The 12437-nt window shown below is 38.3% G+C and overlaps 1 protein-coding gene across 4 annotated transcripts in view; it reads left to right on the top strand.

Moving 5' to 3' along the window:
• The window catches only part of chek1 (checkpoint kinase 1), a 37760-nt gene extending 25788 nt beyond the window's left edge, over window positions 1-11972 (top strand). For all 4 annotated transcript variants that reach the window (XM_073029703.1, XM_073029705.1, XM_073029704.1 and 1 more), the window contains exons 8-13: window positions 2297-2392; window positions 4467-4578; window positions 5776-5953; window positions 8706-8837; window positions 9129-9230; window positions 11395-11972. In XM_073029703.1, coding sequence (XP_072885804.1) covers window positions 2297-2392; window positions 4467-4578; window positions 5776-5953; window positions 8706-8837; window positions 9129-9230; window positions 11395-11490 — 716 coding nt within the window. In that variant the 3' untranslated portion in view covers window positions 11491-11972. The remainder of the gene's footprint in view (window positions 1-2296; window positions 2393-4466; window positions 4579-5775; window positions 5954-8705; window positions 8838-9128; window positions 9231-11394) is intronic.
• The last annotated feature ends 465 nt before the right edge of the window (window positions 11973-12437 follow it).

Raw genomic sequence — 12437 nt, 5'->3', positions numbered from 1 at the left:
TCCTACAAAAATGATTGGGTACAGCCTAGTCCATCATGGATAAAGCCCTCCCCTCCATTGAGCACATCTACTTGGGGTGTTGCATCAGGAGCCCCCAGCACCCAGGTTATGCTCTCTTCTCACTGCTGCCATCAGGAAGAAGGTACAGGAGCCTGCGCACTCGCACCACCAGGTTCTAGAACAGTTACTACCCCTCAACCAACAGGCTCTTGAACCAAAGGGAATAACTTCACTCGCCCCATCACTGAACTGTTCCCACAACCTATGGATTCATTTTCAAGAACTCTTTATCTCACGTTATCACTATTTATTGCTTATTAATTTATAATTACTATTTCTGGTTTTCTTTTGTATTTACACAGTTTGCTGTCTTTTGCAGATTGGTTGTTTGTCCACCCTGTCTTTCATTGATTCTATTATGGTTATTGGATTTACTGGGTATGCCCACAAGAAAATGAATCTCAGGGTTGTATATGGTAACATATGTACTTTGATAATAAACTTACTTTGACTAATGAGGACTTGTGTATAAAGATTTATATTTATATATATAGATATTGTAACTGTCCCTTGAGCATGATCTGCTCAAGCCCATGCTGACCATGAGCCACCCATTTAAACTAACTCTATATAAATGTTTTATTTCTCCAAACTTTCAACTGCTTCACTTCCCTTTCTCATTCCTCTGAGCCCCAATACTCCCTCCCCTCTGACCCCACTGTGTTCCCAGCCATGTCTTTACCATTACCTCCAACTTTCCCCTCTCTGAGGCAGAGCGTTCTGTCCTCAGCAAGGGACTTACATTTGTCCCCGATGTCTGCAGCTCAGTAAGTTCCATGATGAGTTTTCTTCCATCCCCAAGCCTGCTCCTTTGGCAAGGATTCCCCACCCCCGCTGATGACCCCTTCTCCTATCTCCAACCCTCCTTATTTTTGGATACCCTGCTCTGGTCTTCTGCCCACTCTGGTTCTTTTCATCTCTAACTGGTAACGAGACATTAACTGTTTTGACTTCAGCACTCCTCTCTTGTTTTCAAACCTTGCACCCTCTAAATGCAGTGCCCTCTACACCAATCCAAACCTCGCCGTTAAACCTGCAGACAAGAGGGTGGTGCTGTTGTAGTTTGCAGACTGCCCTCTATATTGCTGAGGCCAAGCAGCAACTCTGAGACCTCTCTTACCCCTTCAAAAGGACCATCAGGCCATTGTCCTCCCACACTACCACCAACCTCATCAACTCCCATCGACTTGCCACCAACTTCATAGTTCCCTTACCTCAAATTGCTTGTATTCCAAACCCAAGGTGTAGCCATGGGCACCTGCATAGACCCCAGCTATGCCTGCTTTTTCGCTGGTTACATGGAACAGTCTATGTTCCAAGTGTTCATGTAACACTCCCCAACTCTTCCTCCACTACATCGATGATTGCATTGGTGCTGCTTCCTGCATCCATGCAGAGCTCATCAATGGTAGGGGGGGGGGTGGGGGGGAAAGAATTTACCTGAAAGTTAGAGATCTCAATGTTCTTATCATCAGGTTGGAAGCTACTCAGATGAAATATGAGTTGTTGCTCCTCTAACCTGAGTATACCACAAAAAGGCAGGATTTTCCAGTGGCTGCTCATTTTAATTTAACCTCCCATTCCCATTTCCATTCTGACATGCTAGCCATGGTCTCCACAACTGCCACGATGAGGCCACACTCAGGTTGGAGGAGCAATACCTCATATTCCATCTAGGTAGTCTCCAACCTGATGGCATCAACATCGATTTCTCTAACTTCCAGTAATTTTTTCCTTCACCTTTTTCCATACCTCATTTTGGTTCCCCTCTGACTCCTCTTCTGACCTGCTCATCACCTCTCTCTGGTCCCTCTCTTCCTTCTCTTTCTTCCATGGTCTACTCTCCTCTCATCTTGGATTCCTCCTTCACCTCTTCCACCCATGACCTTCCAGCTTCTTGCTTCATCCCTTCTTCCCCAACACTCCTTCCCCCTCAGTTGGTCTCACCAGCTTCCCCCTCCCCTATCTTATTTTGGCTTCTTCCCCCTTCCTTTCCAATCCTGATAAAGGGTGTTGGATTGAAACATTGATTGTTTATTCCCTTCCATAGATGCTGCCTGACTTGCATTTCGTGTGTGCCCATCATCTGCAGAGTTGCTTGTTTATGAATTTCTAATGTTCTGTGTACAGTGCCTTTCTGCAGGTGGAGAGGAGCAGATTGGAAACTTTTACACTTGCTGTTTGTTTAATTTTGTGTTGAGATTTTCTACAGTATGATTGTTTCTGGTTTGCACAGGTCTGTTGAACAACATTCTAACTGAAGGTCCAAAGAACAGAGCCACAATTTCAGATATTAAAAAGGACAAGTGGTTTAGTAAACAGTTTAAAAAAGGTGAGTTATTTTGATACAGCAATCATGACCAGTAACTCTAGACTGCAAGACAAGTAGATTCATTGTGGGTTGTAAAAGTGAATCTTTTCCTTTATTGGGACAATAATGGATGAACTTGTTTGGGAAATGGATGCAGCACTGGAGATAATAGGCAACAATTTGGACCATGCTTCCCTCTTCCTACCAGCTTTTTTAGTAGAAAAGAGAAATCGCAAAATTATTTTGGCACTGAAAGAGGGCATTCTGCCCATCAAGCCAAGTAGAACAATCTTCCATTCTTCTCCCTGTAGCCCTGCAGGTTCTTTCCTTAAGTCCAATTGAATTAATTGTTTTGAAGGCACCACCTACAGATTTGTTTCCTTCATTCCCACAGGATTTGGGGAAAATATCTTCCATGTTTCCTTCTGTAACATGTAGATTACCTTTTGCTTAAAATATTAAAATTATGCCGCCTGGATGTTGAACCATTTTCTAAAGGGGGCAGCTTCCTTCTATCTGACTTCATTCAGACACCTGTATGAAATCCTGTTCAATTTTCTTTCTTCCAAAGAGAACAATCCTAGCATCTCCAATGTATCCTCCATGCTGAGCACACTCGGCAAGCAACCACATCTAAATATTGATTGCATCCTTTTAGAATATCAGAAGTTATGTAACCAAAATTAGATTTATTCTTCTGTTTGTGGCTAACCGGAGGCTTATGCAGATTTCATACAGTTGCAGGTCCATTATAATTCTATAGTTTGTATGTTGATGATTTTGGTGGAGAGCTTGTAATGTATTTGAAAAATGAGAGAGGTGTTGCAAAATAGTGTTTCTATTATCTGGGAGATTGTGAATAACCAGATCATTTTGGAATAGGATCTTGAAATGAGTGGTTTGTTCTGCAAGTGAGATTGGGTTTTGCTCTTAATATAATCTTGAGGGAGAGGTTGGCAAATTAGTGAAGCTTTTTTTGGAATGTTATTTGATGCTCAATGTCAAACGCTTATTCCATTAGAGCATTTAGCCCATCAAATCCATTCCTCAACAGTTCTCATAGGATAGCAGAACATTAATTTTCTGTATGAAAACTAATTCTTGAGAGGTGGGCATTGATGGCAAAGCCACTGTTGCTCATCTCAGTTATTCTTGAATAAGTCGCAAGGTCATTTGAGGCCATTTAGGGGTTATCCACATTGTTGTGGGTCTAGAGACTCGTATAGGGCAGACTGAATAAGCAAAGTTGGATTTCCTGAACAAACTGAGAACCAGATGAGTTTGTGATTATCTTTAGTGATGCTATCTTTTTACTTCAGATTTACTTAATTAACTAAACATGAAATCCCAGCTGCTGTGATAATATTTGAACTTGTACATCCGGATTAGCAGTCCAGTATTGCTATGATCCTTACCCCCATCTTTACCATCTTAATCCAACTGCTCCAACATTTGATTCTTGTTCATTCTTCTTTTTAAAGAATCTCCCACTATCAGTTCCTGACAGTTTCTCTCTAATTTGTATGCTTATTTTCTTATTTGTCATAGTGATCTTGTTATATTATACCTCTAATTTATCAGTTACATCTCTGATAAGGAGCTCTTAACCATTTAATTTTAGTCTAGAAAGAAAGCCTGCTTGTTATAGCTTTTCCTGCTTTTGGACAGTAGTGAACAGTAATCTCAATGCTTATTTTTGCTTGCAGACTAAGTAAGGGTACAAATAGGTGACAATTTTTTTAATAGTTGCATTAAGATGGGTAAGAAGCATAGTGGTTATGTAAATTGGCTAGTAGTTCAGAAACATGAGTTTGTATCCTATCATTGCCACTGAGGAATTTAAGTTCAATTAATTCTTCAAAACTATAATAAAACAGACCAGTGTTTTCATGGCAGAGTATGGATCAAGATTAGTCTGGTATTTTGAATGAAGTCTCACTATTTGACTGTTCTTGAGACTTGTCAGCACATTTGGGAGCCTAGCATTCTTGAGGATGGACCATGATCAGGAAATCTGAGGGCAAAGAAATCTTCTCTGCAGTATGCTGCAAGCTGTCTTGCCTGGTCCTCAGTTTCATTTTGTTTTTTTATTCAGGTGTGAAGAGAACTCGGTTGACCTCTGGTTGCTCTAATGATTCTCAGGGACCTTTCTCTAAACACATTCATTCCAATGTGGACCTGTCCCCTGTTAGTGATCTGCGCTGGAGGTGAGTGAATAGTTTGTACTGATATCACATTTAGATAATACTTCTTGCAGGGAAGTTTTTATTGGGTTGAATGGATATATTTGGATCATTGTCCTGTGACTGACAGGATAGCACTGCACAACAAATCTTCTTGATTACCCTACCCAAATGTAAAATGAAATTTTGTTTGTGAGAAACTCATTTTAAAATGAATCATTATGCAGAATACCCTAGTTGATTAAATGTGGATATACAGAGATCATCATTTAGTGTAGAGAGTTATGCAAATGATCCATTCCAGCAATATTATCAATATCCCACAATCTCAATTCACATTCCAAATGAAACTATATTTTTTGTGGAATCCCAAGGATTATATTTCCCTATGTTCCCCAAAGGCATCATCTGCATTTTGGGTGTGGTGGTGCTTATGCCTCCATGCACCTTTAGCTGTTGTCCTTCTAGACCTGCTGAGGATTTCCAGCACATAATTTCCCTATGTATTGATGCTCATCCTGAATTTGTTTGTGGTGCTCATTAATCGTGTTTACTTGTTATATACTCTAATTCTTCTACATCTTGATGCTGTCCCAAGATCTCCCTGTTTACTGTTAAGCAGAAAATAAAGGCTGCACACAAGCCCTGTTTATAAAGACAAGTTGGAGTAAGATTCATGCTGCTTTTAAAATGTATGTGCAGTTGAATCGGATGTGACAGGATAAGTTACCCTGTCAAAGTTTAAGCCTCTTGTGATTGACACTTGTTATTGCATTAGCAACTGCCTTTTGTTATTTTTGTTGTCACTGGCATTAAGAAGATCAGAATGCTGATCAAAAGTTTTAACATCTATTTAAAAGTTATTTCCATTACCATTTATTGGTCTAATTTCACGGTTTTGAAGTAGCTATCAGACCTTATTTTTAATGTTTTCCCCATTTCCCCATTTTTTTTTTTGCACCCTCGGGTACATCAAAATACCTTACAACCAATGAAATACTTCAGAAATATTGCAATATTATCAATGTGGCAGCCTGTTTGGAAACAGAAATATTCTAGTGGACTTTAGATTGTCTAAGGTTAAAAAAAATCATCACCAGCGATGTACAGATGTGGGTGATTTATCAAATGTTATTTGCTGGCCAAAATATTTTAATAGAAAATCGTACTATGGTATTTAAGTTTTAAACTGTATTTTCCTTCGTGGTACTTTTAACGTAGGGAGGATCAAGTTGGAATCTCTATCTCCCAGCCCGAGCCTCGGATTGCCTTGTCGTTATGTGAATCCAGTCAGTCCAGTATTAATAATCTAGTGCAAGGTATCAGTTTCTCCCAGCCTACTTGTACAGATCACATGTTTGTTGGCAGCCAATTACAGAGCACTCCTGGATCATCACAGGTAAATTACTGTTTTCAACTTTTAATACTTTTTAAAAGGAATTCAAATTATGAATGCTATCAAAGTGAGTTTAACCACGGGGTTACTAGACCAATAAGATAGCTACTATATTGTCCCTTAGATTGGGAGAGAGAACCTATCAATGGGAACCCCTATCATAATTTCTTTTATGATGTATGACCTATCTTTAAATTTTTGATTACAGAGTGGTATACCTTTATGTGATATGCTGTAACATTTTGATCAATTTTATTACAATATATGAATGTACACAATTTATGTTGAGATGTATCTATGTGTTGCACTCTGTAAATCTTGTTTTTTCTTCTAAATAAAAATATTGTAAAAAGAAAAGAGAAAAAAAAAATCAATGGGATTTGAGGCAAGACCAGAACAAATGGGAAGAAACCAAGAAACAGGAAAGGGAAATCATAGATGTGTACTAGTGAGTGAGTGAATTAGCGGAGGACAGCAGTATGTAAGGAAATATAGGGAAATTTTCTCAGTTATTTGTATTTAGCAGGAAGTGGTGCTCATAGCTCATTGTGTACAGTTCTGGTCACCGAATTATAGGAAAGATATCAATAAATTAGAGAGAGTGCAGAGACGATTTACTAGGATGTTACCTGGGTTTCAGCACTTAAGTTACAGAGAAAGGTTGAACAAGTTAGGTCTCTATTCATTGGAGCGTAGAAGGTTGAGGGGGGATTTGATCGAGGTATTTAAAATGTTGAGAGAGATAGATAGAGTTGACGTGAATAGGCTGTTTCCATTGAGAGTAGGGGAGATTCAAACGAGAGGACATGAGTTGAGAGTTAGGGGGCAAAAGTTTAAGGGAAACACGAGGGGGTATTTCTTTACTCAGAGTGATAGCTGTGTGGAATGAGCTTCCTGTAGAAGTAGTAGAGGCCAGTTCAGTTGTGTCATTTAAGGTAAAATTGGATAGGTATATGGACAGGAAAGGAGTGGAGGGTTATGGGCTGAATGCGGGTAGGTGGGACTAGGTGAGATTAAGAGTTCGGCACGGACTAGGAGGGCCGGAATGGCCTGTTTCCGTGCTGTGATTGTTATATGGTTATAACTTCAGCTCTTGTCCTTCTAGACCTGATCATCCTTATCCTGAGCTTGCTTATGCCATTCTGCTCAAGTCTGCTTATAATTCTGCACCTTGGTGGTGCTGTCCCAAAATGTCTCATTTAATGGTGTCTGTTAACTATTGCCCTGTGCTGTTTTCTTGTTTCTTTTACTCACACTCCAGACTCATCATCGTGTCACTTGTCACTTTAATCTCTCTGATCTGCTGTTTAGAAAGTTTCCAAACTTAAACAAATAATTGCCTTTAACTCATACAGGAACTCTTGTAAGGTGAATATCTTTTGGAACCCTATGTCAATGACTTGCAAACGTCACCGTGTAGCTGCCTGTGCCTTTAGCTTATAAGCTTTATCACACATTTAGTGCATGATTTTCAACCCCTTCAACTCCCTTTTTTCCTGCATAATCCCGCTTGAGCTGTTTTTCCTGTTTTTTTTAACACATGATCCGCACCTGGCTTCTCACAAATATTTTATCCATGTGCCCATCCTCCATGAACCTGATTAACCTTCAAGTATGTTGGTCCCAGTTCATTGTGGTATGCCCAAATGTCTTAATCATATCCATCCTACCAAGAACAGAAATGGCCCCATGCTCCAGGAGTTGAAGGTTGTCTCTGCTGCATTATTTCTCTAGCTTCTTGTTAATCTGTTTTGTTCTGCTATTTTGAGACTAGTCTCAGTTAGAGCTTTGGCTATGCCCACGATTGTCACCAAGCTCATTGTCTCAGTCAATACTCCTTATTGAAGAATATTTGTTGGTTCACTTGGTATGAACCAGATAGAGCTCAAACCATTGCAGAATAGCCACAATAAAGATTTGGCAAGTGTCAGGGAGCAGTTGCTGTCCTCGAGCCGTATCTTACTAAGATCCAAAAAGGAGTAGAGAAGCACTCAATCAACTAAAAAAGATGGGGATCTCAAGAACATTGGCAGACTAAAGAAGCTACGATTATGGTCATTATGGAATTTTGAAGAGGAAGGAAATGCAGATGTTCAAAATTATGAACAGCTTGGTTAGAGCAGAGAGGAGAATGAGTTCCCACTGGCTGGGAAGATCACTAACAAGATAGGACAGATTTAAGATAACTGAGAAGAGAGGTATTGTAGGTGGCTGCGGTTCTCTTACTGTCAATGATCCTAGCTGTATTGCAGGAAGTACAGTTCATTTGACTGATCGTAAATAGATTTCACCTGTGAAGAAAGGCCCAGTTATGTTGGAGGGTGCGGTAAAAGTCAAAAATTAGATTGCACGTGTACTGATAATCTTTTGCAGGCTTTCTGATATCTTGGTGCATTAATGTTACCATTTAGAATCTTTAGAACCTTAACACACTGCAGGTCCAAAGCTCTTACAATATATTTGGAATTATCTTAAGCATCTGAAATAGATTTTTCTCCATTTAAAAAAACACACACACAACACTGTCCTGGTTGTTATCACCAATTTTCTCCACTTCAAACTTGACTTTGTATAATAAAAAAATCCTCTCAGCAAAGCAGAGGCCTACATGTGTTTTGGGAAAGGGGTTTGTATTTCATTGAGCTTAGTTTTTCTCCCCCTGACCCTAAACTGTAAGTGTGATTTGAACAAACTTTAATAGACGGTAAGATCTTGAGCTGTGTTTTATGCTAATGAAATAAAACTAAACTTGCAGAATCATTGGCAGCGGTTAGTGAAACGCATGACTCGCTTCTTCACAAAGCTGAACGCTGAACAATCCTACCTGAGCCTGAATGATGTCTGTGAGAAATTAGGCTATACCTGGAAGAAAAATTGCAACAATCAGGTAGGCTGGTTAATGTATCAGTGGTTAACAGGTTAAGTAGGTGGTCAAAATTGTTTGCACTTCACTGACTTCACTTTAAAAAATTTTTTTTACTGAATCAGTTCTTCTGTAGAAATGGGGGAATTTGTGAGCTCAGGTCACTAATGTAGACTGCTTTTCAAATTGTCTCCAAATTGGGAATAAAAGGAAAACAAACATCTCGGTAATGTGAGACTAAGATAAGATGGGATAAAATTTTAAGTTATCCCAAAGGAAATTAGTGATTTTTAAAGATCAATGTTGATTTCCTAGGTGACCATATCAACAGTGGACAGACGGAACAACAAGTTGATATTCAAAGTGAATCTGATTGAGATGAATGAGAGAATTCTAGTGGACTTTAGATTGTCTAAGGTAAAAATAATTTCATCACCAGCGATGTACAGATGTGGATGATTTATCAAATGTTATTAAGTATTTCCTTTCTCCCTTTGTCCTTAAGCTATTTGAGTGACTGCTAGTTGAAAGGATTGTTAACATTTATTTCTAATATTCCTTTGTTTAAAAACAGTTTTTGATCTTTTATTCTGAGCATTTGCACAAATCAAATCCATGATACTTAAATTTTTTTTTATACAATTCAAAAGTGAGTGAAAACTTTAATTAGTTTTAGTAATAACTAAAATTATTAGTTTTAGTAATAACTAAAATTATTAGTTTTAGTAAATTAGTAATAATTTGGTAATATTTGGGCTCACCTTTGCTGTTGAGTTTTTTTTCCCCAATTTGTAACAAAATATTAGCTTGACTCATGTGGATGAGCAAGAATTCAGCAATCTTAAAATTTAAACCCTTTCTAAAATTGACATTGAGGAGAAGTAATAAATGAGGATCTCAGAAAATATTGCAATTCTAAATTAATATTTTAATATAAATGTCTTTTTTTCTCCTTTAAACAATATTATTTCTATTACTAAGATCACTGTAGTAATACTTCTTACTGAAGACAGTCAAGTTGTCCTAGAGGTCGAACATTTCTAGCAAAATGTTAAACTATATGCAAACAGAAATAATACTTGGCTCCTGCTTGTAAAGGCTTCTGTGACATTATCCTTGTGTGTAGACACTTCTCGCTGCTATCTGAAGGGAGACTGGTGCACCCAACATCCTTTGCCATTAAGATCATCTTCTCAATTTTGGAGCGTATATACATATGTGAACCTTGAACATGTACAGTTTTCTCATTGTTGGGTTCATTCTGAGTGTAAAATGCTGCAATGTAAATAATATTTGGGATCAGTCAGTACCAATATAATTACTGAAACTGACGGACAAGGAGCTTTGGTGGCCCTAGTGACTTTGGATATTTGTTTGACAGAATTCGATGTCTGCTTTGTAAACTAGACAATGTAAACTTTTGAACTCTGAATTGGCATTGCTCCACATATAGATTTATGTCTGAGATTTCGATGTAGTTAAGAGCCTCAGACTCGAGGGCCAATTGGCTTTGTATCTAAAACCACTGTGCTTCTAAACCAGTGCCCTCCCCCTCATCCTCCTCCCTGCAATATTGAGAATCTTAGCTAAAAATATCCGTTTCTTTTTATGCTCAGCCTTCCCCTGTAGAAATGTTCTAATCACATTTAACTGAATGGTTGTCTTTAAGAGTGCAAAAGTCGGTACCTTAATATTGTGTATTTTCTAAATTTATTTCCCTTGTGTATATTTGTGTATGAGGCAACATTGATAACATAACAAAAACGTGTCTTCTACCAAGATCGACAACTAGAATTGCAAAGTCTCCACCAATAAGAACTCTCCCCTTTTGCAGCAATCCCTTTCGCAGATTGTCATTCTAACCAGCTCCAGCCCACTTAACTACTGTCATGTTAAATTCTGTTGTTTTGCTCAATCTCACTTTTGCATCTGTTTTATAAGTGTGAACTACCTGTGTTAATCTGGCATGAGGAGGCATGAGAGAAGCTAAAGTTCCTTTTAAGTAACAGTCCCGAGAAGTGTGCAGGATTTACAAAAAAAAGATATGTTGAACCTTCCACAACCTATGTACTTTGTAGCCAGTGAGACAAGCTGCAGCTGTTTCTTCAGCTAAGCTTCTGAACAAACTAGAAACATGACTAAGACTTGAGCAAAACCTACTGCATTTTTAGCTTTTAACATCTTGGCTACTAAAATGGATGAATAGTTAGTTACAGCCAACACTCAATGAATATGGCTTGGTTTTCTTTGTAACAAAAGGGTGACTTTATTTTTTAAAGTATTTCTCATCTTTAGATTAGCAATGTAAGTGTACAGTATTGTGTATTTTGTGAAACATGGCAGCTAATTTGTGTCTCTTGATTTCATATGAAAGACATCTAAAAGACCACAGTCAGAACTATGGTGCAATCTTAGGAAAACCAGGTGACCTAGACTAGAATCCTGAAGGGAATATATTTCCTGTATAAGATTAAACTCCTCTGCACTGATAAAGTTGCTAGACTTGTACTTGAAGACTTAATATATATTCAGACACTTGAAGTTTATCCAGAAGTCTAACTCTTGTTCTTATTTCTTGCAGGGTGATGGTCTTGAATTTAAAAGACACTTTGTGACCATAAAGCACAAGCTAAGTGACATAATCTATACTCAGAAGATCCTGACGCCTGTTACCTGATTTTATTTCCTGAGCACTGTATCTCTGCTCAGTATCTGTGGCTGGATTACATTCTTTGGCTTGTCTTGAAGACAGTAAGGTTCTGAGATTGTTTATGATTAAATGTTAAGAGTAAACCCCAACCATAATTAACCTGTGGAAGTTTACCCAGGTCAAAAACAATGCTTTTCTCTAACCCCATTCTGACTGTCCAGGTCACAGTCTGATCTTCATTTTAGCAAAGTTGGGAGGTTGTGCTAAATGTCTTAATTATGTCTCGAGCTAAGCGTAACCACTGGATGAGAATTATCTGATCAGCGGACTTGAATTTCACAATCAAAATTAAATCAATGGGAAAATGGAATCATCATTCACCACAGGGTGAGAATAATGGGTGAGAATTTATTGCAGCAGCTGCTCCAATCTGTGGGTCAGCTTCTGAAATATTCTGGAAATATCAGGGTTTTTTTTTACAAATATTAAATAAAAATGCCTGTCCTGTCTGAAGTTTGTCCTGTATGTAAGTGTTGGGGAAATATTGAGCCCAAACGAAGACCTGATGATTGAAAAGTTGGGGCTACAGTTTAAGCACCAGTATTATACTTGAGTGCGCAAGCACACACACATTATTCAATTGAGATTACACACTGCTGTAATTACTCATTTATATTACTATAACAATATTTAAATTTGATTTTTTTAAAAACAGGTTGGCAATATAAGAATTGGAATGTTATGGTGAAGTTGTATAAGATATTGGTGAGGCCGAATTTGGAGTATTGTGAGCAGTTTTGGTCACCTAATTACAGGAAGGATATTAATAAGCTTGAAAGAGTGCAGAGAAGGTTTACAAGGATGTTGCCGGGACTTGAGAAACTGAGTTACAGAGAAAGGTTGAATAGGTTAGGACTTTATTCCCTGGAGCGTAGAAGAATGAGGGGAGATTTGATAGAGGTATATAAAATTAT

The sequence above is a fragment of the Hemitrygon akajei genome, chromosome 26 (assembly GCF_048418815.1).
Source record: "Hemitrygon akajei chromosome 26, sHemAka1.3, whole genome shotgun sequence".
Classification (NCBI taxonomy): Eukaryota; Metazoa; Chordata; class Chondrichthyes; order Myliobatiformes; family Dasyatidae; genus Hemitrygon; species Hemitrygon akajei.
Note: the sequence above shows the minus strand (reverse complement) of the source record. Positions and strands in the feature narration are given on the sequence as shown.